The 15488-nt window shown below is 46.4% G+C and overlaps 1 protein-coding gene across 7 annotated transcripts in view; it reads left to right on the forward strand.

Annotated features, from left to right (window-relative positions):
• The window catches only part of Prom1 (prominin 1), a 142517-nt gene extending 127801 nt beyond the window's left edge, over nt 1-14716 (forward strand). For 5 of the 7 annotated variants that reach the window (XM_023699547.1, XM_023699551.1, XM_023699537.1 and 2 more), the window contains exons 17-27: nt 520-591; nt 1539-1631; nt 3369-3422; nt 4479-4559; nt 4694-4762; nt 5336-5428; nt 7784-7899; nt 8412-8435; nt 8840-8908; nt 12840-12875; nt 13806-14716. In XM_023699547.1, the coding sequence (XP_023555315.1) occupies nt 520-591; nt 1539-1631; nt 3369-3422; nt 4479-4559; nt 4694-4762; nt 5336-5428; nt 7784-7899; nt 8412-8435; nt 8840-8908; nt 12840-12858 (690 nt within the window). In that variant the 3' untranslated portion in view covers nt 12859-12875; nt 13806-14716. The remainder of the gene's footprint in view (nt 1-519; nt 592-1538; nt 1632-3368; nt 3423-4478; nt 4560-4693; nt 4763-5335; nt 5429-7783; nt 7900-8411; nt 8436-8839; nt 8909-12839; nt 12876-13805) is intronic. The other 2 variants (XM_023699565.1, XM_023699567.1) reach the window with 2 other exon arrangements.
• The last annotated feature ends 772 nt before the right edge of the window (nt 14717-15488 follow it).

Genomic DNA, 15488 nt, shown 5'->3' on the forward strand with positions numbered 1-15488 from the left:
TTTTTTTTTGGATTTCTATGGACGTACCTGTTCTGTATATTTCATGTAAAAAGAATATACACTATGTGACCTTGTGTGTCTGGCTTCCTTCCCTTAGCCTACTGCTGAGGGTCTTACACATTATGTATGTGGCAGCACTTCATTCTTTTTGCAGTTGGATATAACAGTGATATGCATAAAGTAGAAGGGAGACCATTAGAGAGGAGGACAGCAGTGGGGAGAGGTAAGGGAGGCTCGTAACGGTCATGGAGGATAGGGACAGGTCAAAGGATGTTATATGCATGAAAATCTCACAATGAAACTCAGTCTGTAGAACTATTATGTAGCCATATAATGGTGTGTATGAATAAAAATGGTGAATGGTATGTATAAATAAGAATGTTATCACTTACATGCGTTTCTAGCCTTATTTTATTTCTCTATAATTACTGACCCTTGTTCAATCTGTTGCCTATTAGATGTTGTTAATGTTTAAAAAACCCATATCCATAACATTATTTTTGTTTACCTCTTTTGTAGACTGAAAAAAGCCCTGTTGAAGTGGATCTTTTATCATTTGCAGATGACCTGGAAGAAAAAATAAAACCTTTGGTGAGTTCAAATAGTCCCGTTAAAGGTCACATGTCAGTACTGGTGTGAGGGAGGCAACTGAAGTTTTCCTTTTGTATGAGTTTAACCTTTTTGAACAAGGCCCAACTGATGTGGGTTAACAGTTGTTACTGGTAGCCATGGTCACGCTGCCTTATTACCCACACAAGAATGCATGTGCGTGCACGCTCATGTGCACACACACACACATGCATGCACACCATTTTTCTTAAAGTATAGGGACTAGAAATTGAGAGTTGGGGAGGAAAACTCCATACAGTGCTTTGCATTGTGGGTATTAAGTGGATAATGGTGGGCAGAGGCACCTTTAGATGCCACAGCCTTCCACTTCATCACCTCCTCTGCTGGGTGTTGACTACATGACCTTAACTGGTCTCCTCCAAGAAGCAGCAAACTAGAAATGAGAACCCTGGGCTCTGGAGGAAGACTTGGGTTTGCGCTCAGCCTCTTTACAACAGTGGGAGATTGAGCAAGATATTTTGCCACTCTGTGTCTTTGTTTCCCTGTGTATAAAATGGGGGTACCCATTCCTTTCCTGTAGGACTGTTGTCATTGATGAACTAAACATCAGGTATGGATTACATAAACAGCTCTTGGCTGAACCATGATTTTCTCCTCTAGGACACAGGGAAACCCATAGTGGCTACCATGGTGTGGCAGAGAAAGACAGTACATGGTGCTGGGGGCTTAGGAAGGGCTCCTGAGGGAGAGGTGGGCTGAGAGGCCCTGGATCTGAGATTCAGAGTGGGGTGTCTTGGCAAAGGCCCCTGTGGCCAGCCCCTGACTACCTGCAGTCTCAGTTTCCGATTTGGGAGGGTATCGTTCTAGGAGCTGGGGCCCCTCTTCACGCTGAGTGCGGGCTTCGGGGACCACAGAGATCATGTCATCTTTATTTGTTTCCATCTTTATTTGTTTTTTGCTCTTTATAGCCTGCAGGAAATCTGAAGCATGGCCTCCAAGCCCAGGCACAGGCTACTAGAAAAATTCACAATGAACAAGTCATTCCCATGGAACAGTCACTGGTAACAGTCGCCAAGCTGATAATTCCCTGGGGCCGGGGCTGAGCTGCTGGTTCCCGGTTGCCTTCCATTTGGTCTCAGGGCACCTGCTTACATCGCACAGGTCCCTTCCAGGGCCTCAGCCTCAGCTCTGAAGAACACAGAGCCACAATAGGCGCCAGCCCTCCACTTCCTTGCTCCCCCTTCCCCAGGAGTGACAGCAGAGAGTTGCAGTGGGTGCCTGCTCTGTCCCCTTGCTCTGATGGCTAAGGCCGCTCCTAGATCTCCTGAACCCTGCATGTAGTATGGTGCTGCTGACTTTGTTTTGTCTCAGTATCACTATTGTCCAATCCTTTTTCTCCAAAATCTGTCTGGAAGACCTGGGGATATAGCTCAGTGGCACAAGTGCCTGCAGGCAAGTGCAAGGTCCTGAGTTCAATTCCCAGTACCAAAAAGAAAACAAACAAAATCTGCCTAGAAATATGTGAAGGTGTGGCTAAGTGCTTTTCTTCCTGCATCTAGCATCCACATAACTCTGCTGCTTGCCGCTGAGGCCACCCTGTTCCTCCTCTTTCCCGTACTGGCCTTGCCGGTCCTCTCACTTCCTTCTTGAAGGCAGTAGGTAGTTTGCAGCCCAGAAACAAGAGTAGAGTCTGGCCACCCTCTGTTCACTTTCTGTTTCTGCCTCTCCGGAGGACTGCAGCTCCTCAGTTTCCTCACCTAAAAATAAAATTTAAAAAATTAAGAGTAAAAATTGCAGAAATGATGCCTACATTGCCATTCCCTGGCTCACAGTGATGAAGGGCTGCTGGTCTCCGAGAGACTCGGAAAAGTGACAAATTGCTATGTATGTATGTGGGGCCAGGGGCGGCCTGTGGGCGGATTGGGCCCCTGGGTCAGTGCTCAGGTTTGGAAGCATATTTTGTGTCTGCTCAGTCCCCAATGCATTCTCTGGGTCTAGTCATCATGGCCTGTCTTGTTTGCTTGCTGGCTTCATAATTCGCTGGGGAAGTCACGAAGTCCTCCTGTTAAATTTGCGTAACGTGTGTCCTGGGGGCCTCACCATCCTCTGCTTAGCCTTGCTTACAGCCACACAATGTTGTTGACATTTTCAGCTGCCTTGGCATTTTCCTTAGACCATTTTCTTCAAGTGGACAGGGTTCCTTGGACTCTCTGGAGCAAGGGCAACCTAGTCATTAAAAGTCACGTTGTTTCACGCATGGTCTAACCAGGGGTTGGCAAACTATGGCTTTTGTGCACTACAGCCTGGGGCCAAATTGTCCGCAGCCAGTTTTATAAATAAAGTTTTATTGGAACATAGTCATGCTCAACTTACTTAACAACTATCTGTGGCTGTTCTTTTTTCTGAAGGCAAAGCAGAGGAGCTGGGACAGACTGTGGCCTCCAAAGCCAAAAGTAGTTCTCAAATGGCCTGGTATAGATAAAGGTCACGCTGGCCTAAAGCATTTGGCTGAACCATACCTGTTTTTAAAAGTGTCTTAGTACCTTCCACACTGGTCAGACCTACCTCAAGGGGGCTTCTTGGGCACCTTGTGTGTGTTGTGCTGCCACACGGAGCGTTCGAGTACGCCTCCCGATTTCCTTCCACTCATGTCACGACTCGTGTGTGTGACGCTTTACCTGGAAGGGAACCCTCCCTGTGTAAAGTCTGCTTTGCTGGCTGTATCCCAGGAGGGCGACACGACGCGTAGTCTTGCTGTTTTGTGTACTAATTTTGAAAATGTTATCTTTGTTCTCTAGAGCAATTTAAAGGAAAATGTCAGGAATCTTCAACGCATGAGCGATGGATTGACGGTCAGCATATATTTTGCTTTCCTGCTGTGGGCTTTATTATCAGATACCATGCACACAAGTTCAAAGATGTCGACTTTATTTGTTTATTTACGGTCTTGCAATAAAAATGTTTATCTAAAGAATATTTAGTAGGTAAATGCAAAAGGCATTCACGATAAAAAGTCTCAGGTATCTATTCATTTTAAAATGAGTTTTCCTACTATATTCTTTCTGCAAATACTACTGTGGATGCAGAGCTCTTTTTAGATTGTTAGATCCATAGGTGGGACATCTGTGTGTTGCTGTGTAGGGTGCAGCTCTAGAAGGCATTCTGGGCACCTTTACAGAGATCATGCTATGTAACAAACTGTCAATCCCAGAACCTTTCATGCACAAGAGTTTATCTCCTCTCGTGGGCTGACCAGGGGCTTCTCTACCTGTCTTGAGGACCCCAGCCTAAGGAGGACCCCAGCCTAAGGAGCAACTCCTCCCTGGGCCACCTCAGGCTCTCCTGGTGGAGGACATGAGTTCAGGCATGAACGGAATGGAAACGCTCATTGCTCTTAAGCACCGTTCAGAACTGGTGGCACTGCCACTTTGACCAAAGCGAGTGATGTGGCCATGTGTGTGGTCAGCATCCTCAGGGTGGGGAACTTCAGCTTCTATCAGACCCTGTAATCCCAGCACTTTGGAGGCTGAGGCTGGAGGATCGCTGTGAGTTCAAAGCCAGCCTGAACTGTGAAACCCTGTCTCAAAAAGAAAAAAATGTATAATATGTGTGTTAGGTGCATGTACCAACTCCCCATGGTGGATGCAATCATCATGTACAGCAGATGTGTAAAATAAAAACAAAATAGTAGTCTTGGGATGCTGTGTAGAGGAAGGCATGATGTGTGCAGGTTATTTGCAGACGCTGTGCCATTTTATACGTGGGACAGGAGCATCTGTGGCTTTTGGTATCCAAGGGAGGCTCCTGGAATCAATCTCTAGGGACACTTGCCCTGGAACTGAGTTGCAAAATGTTTACTGAATCCCGGTGTTGGCCGATCCCCCTCCAATTGCTGTTGTGTTTTCCAGGAGAAAATGAACAAGACCCTTGACGCTTTGGATTCTGCTCAGAGCTTCATCACAAACAGTGTCTCCTCTATTATCATTGAAGTGAGTTTTCTTTTCAAAAAATAAGCCAATTAGTAAGCAAACGCGTTCCCCTTCTCTGACTAAATAGCCAGAAAATGTAAGTCTGCTGCTTTTGCTGTAGTGATGTGCTAACCTAATCTTTGATTTCTTTCCAGGAAACTAAGAAGTATGTGCGAATAATACTAGGGCACTTTGAACGTTATCTACATTGGGTCAAGAGTGCTGTAAGTAGTAAACCTCTTTTATGAATAAAAAAGGGCCACATGGTAGAGGAGTCATTTTCTAGAGTAAAATCTGGAGAAAGTAACATTAAATTCCTGGTAATTTGCTCAGAAGTGAAAGGACTTCAAAGTACGGAGACCAGGCCCTCCAGAGCTAAGCCAGCACATAAAGGAAGTGACCTCCTTCAAGCCCCTTGTATCTCTTCACTCGCTGCTATCATACGGGTTCTTCCATTTTCTTTTCTCCTCCTTTGTCAGATAACAAAAGGGTCCCATAACAGATCTGGACTACAAGCCTGTGCTGCACATGCGCACGGTCTAGTCTTCTCAGCTGTCCTATTGGATGGGTTGTTGGGTTCCGAGAAACAAATGAATAAGACTGGAAAGTGCGGCTCGTTGGGAGCGTGTTCCTCAGCCCTGCAAGCCTGGTCCATACACGTCAGACGCCAGCTCAGTGTCTTAGAGGAATGGGGGTCCTTTCGGGAATGCAGGTCCAACGCAAGTGAGATGCCAAGTTTTCATGGAGTTTTCAGAGTGTGACCCAATGAAAATTTGCCTTTGCTTCTTATCCCATAGATCACTGAGGAGATGGGGTCCTGCAAGCCCGTGACCACCGCCCTGGATTCTGTCATTAATGTCGTTCTGTGTGGCTACATTGTCCACCCGCTGGTAAGATTTCATCTTTCCAAAGCAGGCATAATAAATCCACCATCTTTGACCCCCTTGCAGGGTGTAATGAGCCTGCTATCGCATGAGGTTTTTGCTTGGACTGGGTATAGTTCTAGAATTCAAACCCTAAAATCTAGATCAGTGAGTTAGTACTGCTACTAATGGAGATTTGAAAGTCCTACTTGCATACCTTTGCTCGTTACTAAACTGCATTACAGAAGTCAGAACAATGGCCCTGTTCATCAGGAATCATAGAAAGGAGGTCGCTGCTGGGCCGATGGCTAGTGCTCCGGGATTCCAAACGGAACTAGCCACACAACCCCAGAGCACTGCAGCTCCTGCTTTGCTATCTCAAAGGGTTCTGCTACGTGAGACCTCAGTGATGGAGTTCAGTGCACCGGGTTTATTCCTTGGCTCTGTTCGTTGTGGGTTTGTTGTTGTTGTTTTTAATTTTATTGAGAAACAAATAGTAATGAGACAGTTTCACAATCGATTAGCAGGACAGTTTCAATAATTAATACATTGCATATTGTTGTCCTCATAGTGGTTAGTCATAGTACAAGATGCAGACATGATATCCTGTCCAAACACTATTAGTACAAGTCTTTCCTCACTAGCTCCCCCTAGTGTCTCAGTGGCTTCCCACAGCTTCAGTATAAAGGCCCGCTCCCTTAGTGGGCTACTCTAGCTCCCCCTGCCGGGCTGCCCACCATCGCGCCTCACTTGCGGCTGTTGCCCCCCTTTCTCCCTATGCACCCACGTCCTTGTTTCCTTTCATTTCTTCCCTGTCCTCCCGCCAGGCCTCCGCAGGGCTCGCTCTCCTCTTCTGTCTCTCGCCGTCCCTCCACCCTGTCCCCTCCCCCCCGAACTTCCCCAGATTTTGTAACACACTCTAAATTCAAGCTCCACTTCTCTGCTCTCTGAACTCCGACTTTGAAAAACAACTGAAGTTTTCGGAGCTTCCTCACCTGAGTGGGGCTGTCGTGAGAGCCCCAGGACTTTATAGCAGGTGGCTGAAAGAATGAGGAAAAGCGCTGGGCATCAACTTCAGCAACAAAATAAATCACAGGCCAGCTAATGTGCTTCTTTTATACCTTGGAGGAGACCCAGAGGATTAAGGCAGCTTCTAGAAAAAGAAGAAGGCCATAAAACTCTACGATCTATCTGAACAAGATTAGAAATATAACAGATCTTCTAGTCAAAGAACAGGGAGAAAGAGTGCATTTATGTGAAATTAGAGGTCAGAAAGGGGCCACCAAGTTGCGAAAGTAGACTTAGCCAGGAAGAAAGCAGGTATCAGGGCCAAGCCAGGAACAATCGGGTGGCCGCTGGTATGGCCCAGCTATATTCTGCACAGTGGTAGCTGGCAGGGTGGCGTGGGGTGTTGCTGCAGCTTCGCCCAAGCAGGAGATCAGATGTGAGCTTCTACAGGCATCTAGAGGTTGTAGGTGTGCAAGGCAGGCTGAGCAGGAGGCTGTAATGTTCCGCCTCCAGGGGACCCACAGGGTGGTATCCTATACAAAGCTACTCTGATTGGTTGGGGAGGTGAAGAAATTTGAAATATTTGAATATTATCCTGCACACATTAGTGACATGGACTATGCCAAACCTAGGGCCAGATCCCCTTGAAAGAAGAACTGCTACTCAGCTACCCTTGTCTGGCCATTGCTCTATGGGAGCAGGGCCCAGTGTCATGAAATGAAACTTCAGATTTTTCATTTCCTGGGTGTAAGTCGGGGTTCATGTATGAGATTTGAGTCACAAATATCAACAACTATTTTATAAAGAATACTTTTAGCATTTTTTTTTTAGACCAAACATGGTTGAATTCAACCACAGGCAACCTTCAGAATAGGTTACATATGGCGCATTCCTTGAGACCCTAGTATGTGCTTCTGTCTTTGTCAGAATGAAAGATGCCACTGTCCCAAGTGTGCAGATACAGATGCCATCAGAAAGATTACCCCTTCTAAGCGGGCCATCAGCTTGGACATGTCGAGCTGCCAGACTCCCGGTCAGACAGCCAGGCAGCAGGGGCAGTCACAGCGTGTGTGGCCAGAAGCTACTCTGGAGGCTCCCAGACTGAATCCTGGCTTCCCCAGTGACTCTTCTGGAAAATGAATAACAGGGTCTGCCAAGGTTTCCAGGAGAATAACTGGATTCTAACTCAATGTAGCAACTCAATGTTTCACAGTGGCTGTTTGTGTTAGGTCCGCTAATGAGTTTAAAGAACAAAATGAAAAACTCATGTAAAAAAATTACAAAAAAAAATTTCTCCCCAGATAGCTATTGTCTTACACATCCTGTCTTCAAGCATTTAATTCTCTGGGTTTTTTTTTTTTTTTTGTCTCCCAGAATTTATTTTGGTTTGGCATAGGACAAGCTACTGTGTTATTACTTCCAGCCATAATCTTTGCCGTGAAGCTGGCCAAGTACTACCGCCGGATGGACTCCGAGGATGTGTATGATGAGTGAGTAGCTCAGTGTCTTCTTCTCCTGGTGGCTGGGGGACCATTTTCTAAGTAGTGCTGTTTTCCAAGAACTGCTAAAGATAAGCTCCAACGAGCCTGAGCTTGGCTTTCTCTTTAAATGGTGGGTCATTCCTTTTTGGTGTGTTGGCTGGTTAGTTTATATCTTATACTGGTTTTCTTATGCTTGTTGTAACAGTTTCCTTTCTCTTGCTTGCTCTGCGTTTTTAACCAGCCTTCTTTTTCTTATTCGCAGTTCCACTCTCTCGGGGACTTGGCATTTTACTTTATGATAACTGTTGTCGCTACTTTTCCGTTGGCTCTGTAGCCCACCTCCCGTGTATGTGGTAGCCTCTGTGTCTCATTGCCACGTCTCTCATCTTCTCAACGTGTTTTTCTCTAGAATGCGCACTGTCAGCATCCGTCCTGGAGTAAAAATGTTGGGGATACAGTTGTTGAGCTTGAATAATAACCAGAAAATAAGTAATTCTATTTCCCCCTTTTGTATTTTATAGTGGTGAAATTCTACCCATGAAAAAGTAAGCCTTTTTTAAAACTCTCTGAAGATGGGATGGGGGAGGCTTCTGTTATTATATAATGAAGTTTTAAGTGAAATGAATAACATCTTACTGGCATTAAAAATACTAGACATATCCAAGTTAAATTATGACACCTCTTAAAATGAGAACCAGCACATAGAAGGTACTTAAGAAACATGAAGGAATGAGCATTTTATATGTTAACTTTATTAATCTATAAAGTAGTCTTTTCCATCTTGATTCTCTCTAAAAGGAGTGAAATACATGTATATCCTTAGACCTTGGCGGCTTTAGCATCCCATCTTGTGCTTCTCATGACCATTACATTGTCTTTGTGTTCTGTGGTGTAAGCATTTCATCGTAGAGGTAACATGTTATTTTTGGTATATTTATTTTTGTTACAGTATGGAAAATGGTAATAATGGTTATCATAAAGATCATTTATACGGTGTGCACAACCCCATTATGACAAGGTAACTTGAAGCCTGGAAATGCATGCCTGTCCTGTGACGAACCTGCTTGTCCCCTGTCATATGACCCTGAGCCCTCTGCATGCTGCCGACCCCCCACGTGTCCCTGCCTGCAGGACTTTCACTTGGGCTGTCTCCAGCCCCCTTACCTAGCATTGCGTGATGCCCTGTGTTTGCATTTTTAATGGATTTCTTTGTAAGGGAATTGTACAACAATTGCTTGCATCTTACAATGCTGTGTAAGGCTCACCTAAATCATCACGGATTAAATGCATGCACATCTTTGATTTAGCATTTCTGCATTAAATAAACTTAGGTACTTCTAGTTTTCCACACCTACCCCTTTTTTCCTCCCTTCTTCCTTTCCCTGTTTCCTTCCAGTAAATTAACTATAATCAAACAGAAAAAGAGCTCCAACCTTTTGACCAAACTCTTTATGAATTTACACTCTCTGAAATCAAAGAGCTTTCTGTGGTTCTGGATCTTTACCAGGTAATTCTGAATATTACCTGTCAGGTGTCTTCCTCCAGGGCTCCACCAGAACTCGAGAAATATGTGTCAACCAGGAACCTATCCATTGAGATGAGGTGGAAACAGGAGGTCCAGAGCCCAGCAAGAAGCCATCTTCCTTGGACTGTGTGGTCCTCCCCCTGTCCTCCCCATGGTCCTAGTGTCCTTTGACATCCCTTCCCCCAGGGACATCTCAAGCAGGTGCAAAGCTGTGAGTCCAGCATCAGTACTAGGGTGATCACTTTGTCCTAAAAGTCTCACATTCTGCATGGTCACCAGAATAGTCAAAGTGGAAACCTTGAAGTTTGGGCTCCCCCAGGGGTTTTTAGTAGAGTCTCAGGGGGGTGCATCTTAGGCAGGGTTGGTTAGTAACAGCTGATGTCGTATCTTTCTCAAGTGAAAGAAACAGAACCAGAAAGATAACGACATTTTGTCTTTTCAGAAGAATAAAAGATTTTTCCGAACTTGCAACTTGAGCATTAGAAGCAGTTGAGAACTACTCTCAATGAGACATTTAGGAAATATGACATTGTCTTACTGTCTTGGGCTGCTATAACAAAATAGTATAAACTCGATGGCTGGTAAGTGACAGAAATTACTTTCTCGCATTTCTGGAGGTGAGGAAGTGACAGTCATCATGCCGTCGGGTTCGGTGTCTGGTGAGGGCTGTCTTTCTCATGGAAGCTCCTGCCCACCATGTCCTCTCATGGTGGAAGCACCAAGCCAGCTCTCAGTCACCTCCCCAAGGTCCCTACCTCCTACCACCATCATCTGGGTGCTAAGGACCTCAGTTTATGAATTTGAGAGGACCACAAACGTTCATCCTACAACAGAAATGGCGATAGTCAAAAACAGAGACGATGGTGCTCTGGATGGCCAATGGGCCTCCTCTCCCTCGCTTCTCGCAGGACACTAGACATGGCTGCTGGAGTGCTGTGTTGTGAGACTGACCCGGGACAAGCCGCTCCAGGGAGTCGGTAATACCACGGCCTACGTCATGTACTGACCTACCTTGTCATGAGGTGGCACAACTGCAGGATGACTTTGATTTATGGACTGAAATTTTGAAGATGCAAGGGCTCTCCAGTGCCTGTGTGGTCTCCAAGTTCTCGTAGGACTTGCCTGAACTGGCTTCCAATGCTTGTCCCTAGCAGTGAAGTCTCTAGATGGCATAGCAAGAAATGTCACTGTGTTATGAATCAAGGAGGGCTATATCAGAAGACAGCAGCACCAGGGAAACTTAGAAGGCAAACAGCTTTATCTATGCTAGTGGACTAGAGGGAATCTGAGCTCCAAATCCCCAGCCCCGTCTTGGGGCTAAACAGTCCCCTGTATAGGTGGTTAGCAGGAAGTACAAAAGGCAGACAACAGGATTTTCTGCAATCGTTAGGCATTGTCTTGTCGTATGTTGCTAAGCAGATTTATTTCAAGCAAGTTAATCAAAGGGTTACTGTCATATAAGAGGGATGTCAGGGCTGGGGTGAGCAGAACTAATCATTGTCTAAGACTGAGCCAGGGCTGATTCTGGGTGATAAGTTCTCGGAACGAGCTAACGAGATGCACCGCCCGGCTGAGTTACATTTGTCCTGAGGTCTGCAGCTGGTGCTGGAATGCCCAGGCTGGCCGGGCTTTGTTGTTTTCTAATGATAGGACCTGCATGCTCTGTTTTGGACAGTCCTTGAATCCAATATCCAGTTACAAGTTTTCAGATTGCCTTTACAATTGAGGCTTCTTGGAGGACACTGAAGAGAGGGACAGGTGTGGGTGGGAGGGTGCTGTAGGGTGTCTTCAGCACTGCTGAGGTGAAGTCCAGGTACCTGATGTCTAGGAGGCCCGCAGTTGTGCAAGAAAGCAGAAGTCCAGACGGACCTTCCAAAGCCTGGGTCCTTGATGGAGAACTCCTGCAGCAGGAGGGAGCAGGTGGATCCCAGGGAACACGAAAGGAATGACAGGCCCCTCTCAGTGCATGCTCTGGCCACATGGATTCAGTAAAAAGTTCCGGGAGCCCCTGGCCTGCATGATGCTCCAGGCTTCGGGTGGAGTGGGGGTGAGGTTTCTTTTTACCTAAAGGCAAAGTGCCTCAGTGACTCAACAGATGCGTCCTCTGGCCACCACCGGGGTTCAGGTTCCCCAGAGTGCATGGTGATGGAGACCTCAAGAGTGAGAACCAACCTCGCTCAACAAAGGCTCCCACCAGTGTGTGGCATCTGCTCTGGGAGAAACACATCATGGTTGTCATGTCTCAGCCCCCTTTAGCATCCCATGGCCTGAAGAAGTAGGCCCCATTCCGAGGGCTCCCGGTCCCTGTCACATCAGAAGTTTGAAGAATTGGTTTCAGTTGCTTGGGTTGGTTTATGTTGCTTGTTTCCTGGCTTTTGGTTCTCCAAAGCACCCCCTTTTCCAGGAGGGGGTTGGGGCAGATTGTACGGAAGCCCCCAGGAGAAGCATGGCTAGGCAGCAGAAGATCCAGGGGCGCAGCTGTGTGTCTGTGCCCTGCCTTAGAAGGCAGGTGCAGTTGTTCTTTGGAGGTGACGTGAGCCCTGCTGTCCTCACAGCACTTTGGGCTGGAGTAGGATACGGAGCCGTGCATCCTGCACCCTACACTCACAGCCCCTCAGTCCCTTTGGAAAAGTGTCTTTACTAAGAGCTTGAGGGAGAGAGAGGAGGCTCACGGCACCACGCATGAGTGATTATTTTCCCACTACCAAATCCCTTCAGAGGATCGCCTGCCCTGCAGCAGCTTGGGTGTCCTGGGCGCTCAGCGTCCCTGCCCTCAGGTCTCCCGGCAGGGCGCTGCTGCAGGGCAGCCTCAGGCTCAAGGGGCTGAGGTCCACTCCAAGTCGTGGTTGGGGAACTGTGCCAAAGCCGACGCTTCACACTTCCCTGCCAGAACCCCCACCGGCCACGGGCCTTGGCTGCCAAGGCCACGATTGCACGGGAGCTTTGGGGGACAGCAGAGCTGCTGTTGATCCTTAGCCAGAGCACCACTTTGCGAACATGCGCAGTCCGGTCTCAACCTGCGCACACGCTGCGTGACGAGGTCCCTGGAGCGCTTCCAGCTGCTTCTGCGCCCTGGTCCTAGCAGCAGACTTTAGAAAGCGGCGCAGGCCCATTCTCCACCTGCTGCTGCGGTCTGGCTCCTGCTAGTCTAGGCGTTGGACACTTAGCTTTAGTGCCTTTTTCCATTTATAACCTTAGACTGTGACCATACACAGTTCCACACGTCACAGTGCGCATCTCTGGAATCCTCGTTCTCCTAAAAGCAATACGAACGAAGCTGCAAGAACTAGTTTTACTGACAAGATTTTTTTCCTATGAATGTGCAGAGGTGCTGTCTGCATTTACCTGCTGCCTTTAGTCCTCTGACTGCTGAGGCCGTCCACAGCCCCCGGAAGCATTACCTTTCTGTGTTTTTGTTTTCTAGTGCATCTACTGATAGCTGATGTCAAAATGGCTTGAGGTAAGTTTCATGCTTGCATGTAAAACCATTTATAGAATCATAGCTTTTAGTATTAGAATGTAGCTACTTCTAGCAAGTGGAAATTCTAGGTTAATGTATTCCTTGTACAGTATGATTTTACACATATATAATGACTATACTTACATGACTGAGTTATAAAAAACAGGGTACTGGTTATCTATGTATCTTGAATATTATGAGCTTAAAAATTTAGGGGAAATTTTATATTTTAAAACATTGTTTTAGGGTAAGTGTTATAGCTCAGCAGACTAAGCAATTACTTAGGTAAGCAGTAGGGGCCAGGGTTCAATCCCTGGTACCCCATGCCATGCCAGCCACGCCCCCTGGCATGCTGAGCCAGCAATGGAGTCTGGGCATGGCGGCGCATGCCTGTAATCCCAGGGCTTGAATAGCACTGTTTTTGTATTTTTGTACAGGGTCTACAGGATCTCACTACATAGACCGGACTCGAGTGATCCTCCTGTTTATAGCCTCCCAAGTGCTGAGATTACAGGCTCTCACCACCACACCCAATCTCGATCACCTCACTGTCTCAGCACCCTGGGGCAGGGCCCAGCATGGCAGGCCAGGGATCAAACCCCCAGCCTCTCTATCTGCCTAAGCAGGCGCTTTAATCTGCTGAGCCATTTGGCCGACCCAATCCCAGTGCTTGGGAGGCTGAAAACAGGAGGATCACTGTGAGTATGAGCTGCATAGTGAGACCCTATTCCAAATACATAAAAAAAGAAAGAAAACAAAACCCATAATTAGATGATACAAATAAAGCTACTGCAGGTGGCCTCCTCTTAAAGATGTTTGTCCTTTCTGTAGCACTTGTGCTTCTGGTAGGAACCTTTCAAGATTATGCCTTCCTGATTTCCTTACTAATGCAAAGCCAGTTTCTAAAATTTTGTCTGATGTTCCTTTCAGCCTCAGGACTCCCACCGTGGAGAGAATCACAGACTTCTCATGGCGTCCGGGCCGATGAGAATTTCCCCAGCCCAGGAAGAACTTCGGGGGCAACACGCACTCGGGCAGCCTCCAGGGCGTGGTGCCACTGGTTTCTGGGTGGTTCCTGGTTAGGAGTGAACACAATTGCATTTATAGTCCATGTGTCCATCACTACTTAAGCATAGTTCTCCCCTCTGTTGTTTATTTTTATTTTGTGCTTTTTTTTACAGTGAATTTCTGTGTAGACACTACAATATATGGGTGTTTCTTCCCACCCGACATGTTTCTCTAATAGCTCACCAGATGAGGTAGCTGAGTCTCTAACTCGCTTCCCCCATGGAGTGTGCTAAACACATACCAGTTTACAGAAAAGATGTATTTTTTGTATAGAAAATTGTGTATATCTTTTACCCAGGAAGAGTTTTTTAAACAAATGAGTAGTCTTCTAAATGAGCTTACTATCAGGCTAATGTTGATTTTTTTGGTGCTTTTGGAAATAATCCCTTTTCACTAAAAGCGTGTGAGGCATATCTTTCCACTCAGATTGTCACCTTCTTTGTCAGTAGTTTGTTTCAATGTTTAGAAATCAAATGAAAAAGCAACCACAAAGATCTGCTTGACTTCTCCACCAAATCCCAAGCAAGAGAGAGAGGGACGGAATATCTTGAGAGAAGGAAGTGTTGCTCAGTTATGTTAAAAGATGATAAAAGATGCCAATTTCAGTGTACTCTTTATGGAAATTTTTTCATTCAAAAGCTGGGCATCAACTACAGTGTCATCTGGTTGCAGGACAAGGAAATACAAGAAGATTCTGTCGTGGTTCTTAGATTTGTATCCAGCGTGAAGGAGGCCTTTGGGTTTGGTCCTATTAAAGCGCAAGTCAGTATGTATTTATTTGGATTATTCAGGTTGTATTTTGTTATTTCCAAAAGTGATGAGCATGAAAAGCTGGTCAACCCAAAGTGAGCTTCTTCTCATGTTCGGATCTCAGTCCTGATCCGTGTCAGTGGACAGGCGCTTGGCAATCATGTGTTGCGTGTGTTACTACTTCCTTGAACAGACTGAAGACCCCCAAGCTCCAGGTGCTGAAATGCGGCTGGAGCTCCATTTGTCCCGCGCCCACCCGCCCGGAAGTAGGCCCTCGCTTTCTGTTGTCTAAGTCAGCTGTCTTTGAGTCCTCAGTTTTCCAGCTGTAAGCTCGCCCTTTCTTAGGGAACAGCCCAAGTTGCGTTACTCGCGCTGCGCACCCTCCAGCGCCCCCACAGGCAAACTGTGCGCTACGCTCCTAAGCAGATAAAATCCAGACTTCAGCTTCTGTAAAATGCCATAGGAAAGGCTTGCAATTTGGACAAATTAAACGTGTTGTGTCTAATTCTTTAGGAAGAAATCATCCCTGCATTTGTGTTTTAAACTTAGCTTTTGTATCCTATATTTGAAAACACCAGCTGGGTTTACTGCTCTGTAGCCTCCCTGTGGGGACCTCTATTGTGCAGTGTCTCCTGGTGTCCAACATGCAGATTGAGGAGGTGACCTTAAAGGTCTCATCTTTTCTCCGCCCTCAGAGCACCCTCTCTCTTTAGTGCAGCACATTCCTTCTTTCCCTCACTCCCTTAGAAATAATTTCCTTGAAAGAATTCCCAGCACTCCTCCAGCCTCTGCTTT

The sequence above is a fragment of the Octodon degus genome, unplaced genomic scaffold (genome assembly GCF_000260255.1).
Source record: "Octodon degus isolate 3935 unplaced genomic scaffold, OctDeg1.0 scaffold00006, whole genome shotgun sequence".
Taxonomy (NCBI): Eukaryota; Metazoa; Chordata; class Mammalia; order Rodentia; family Octodontidae; genus Octodon; species Octodon degus.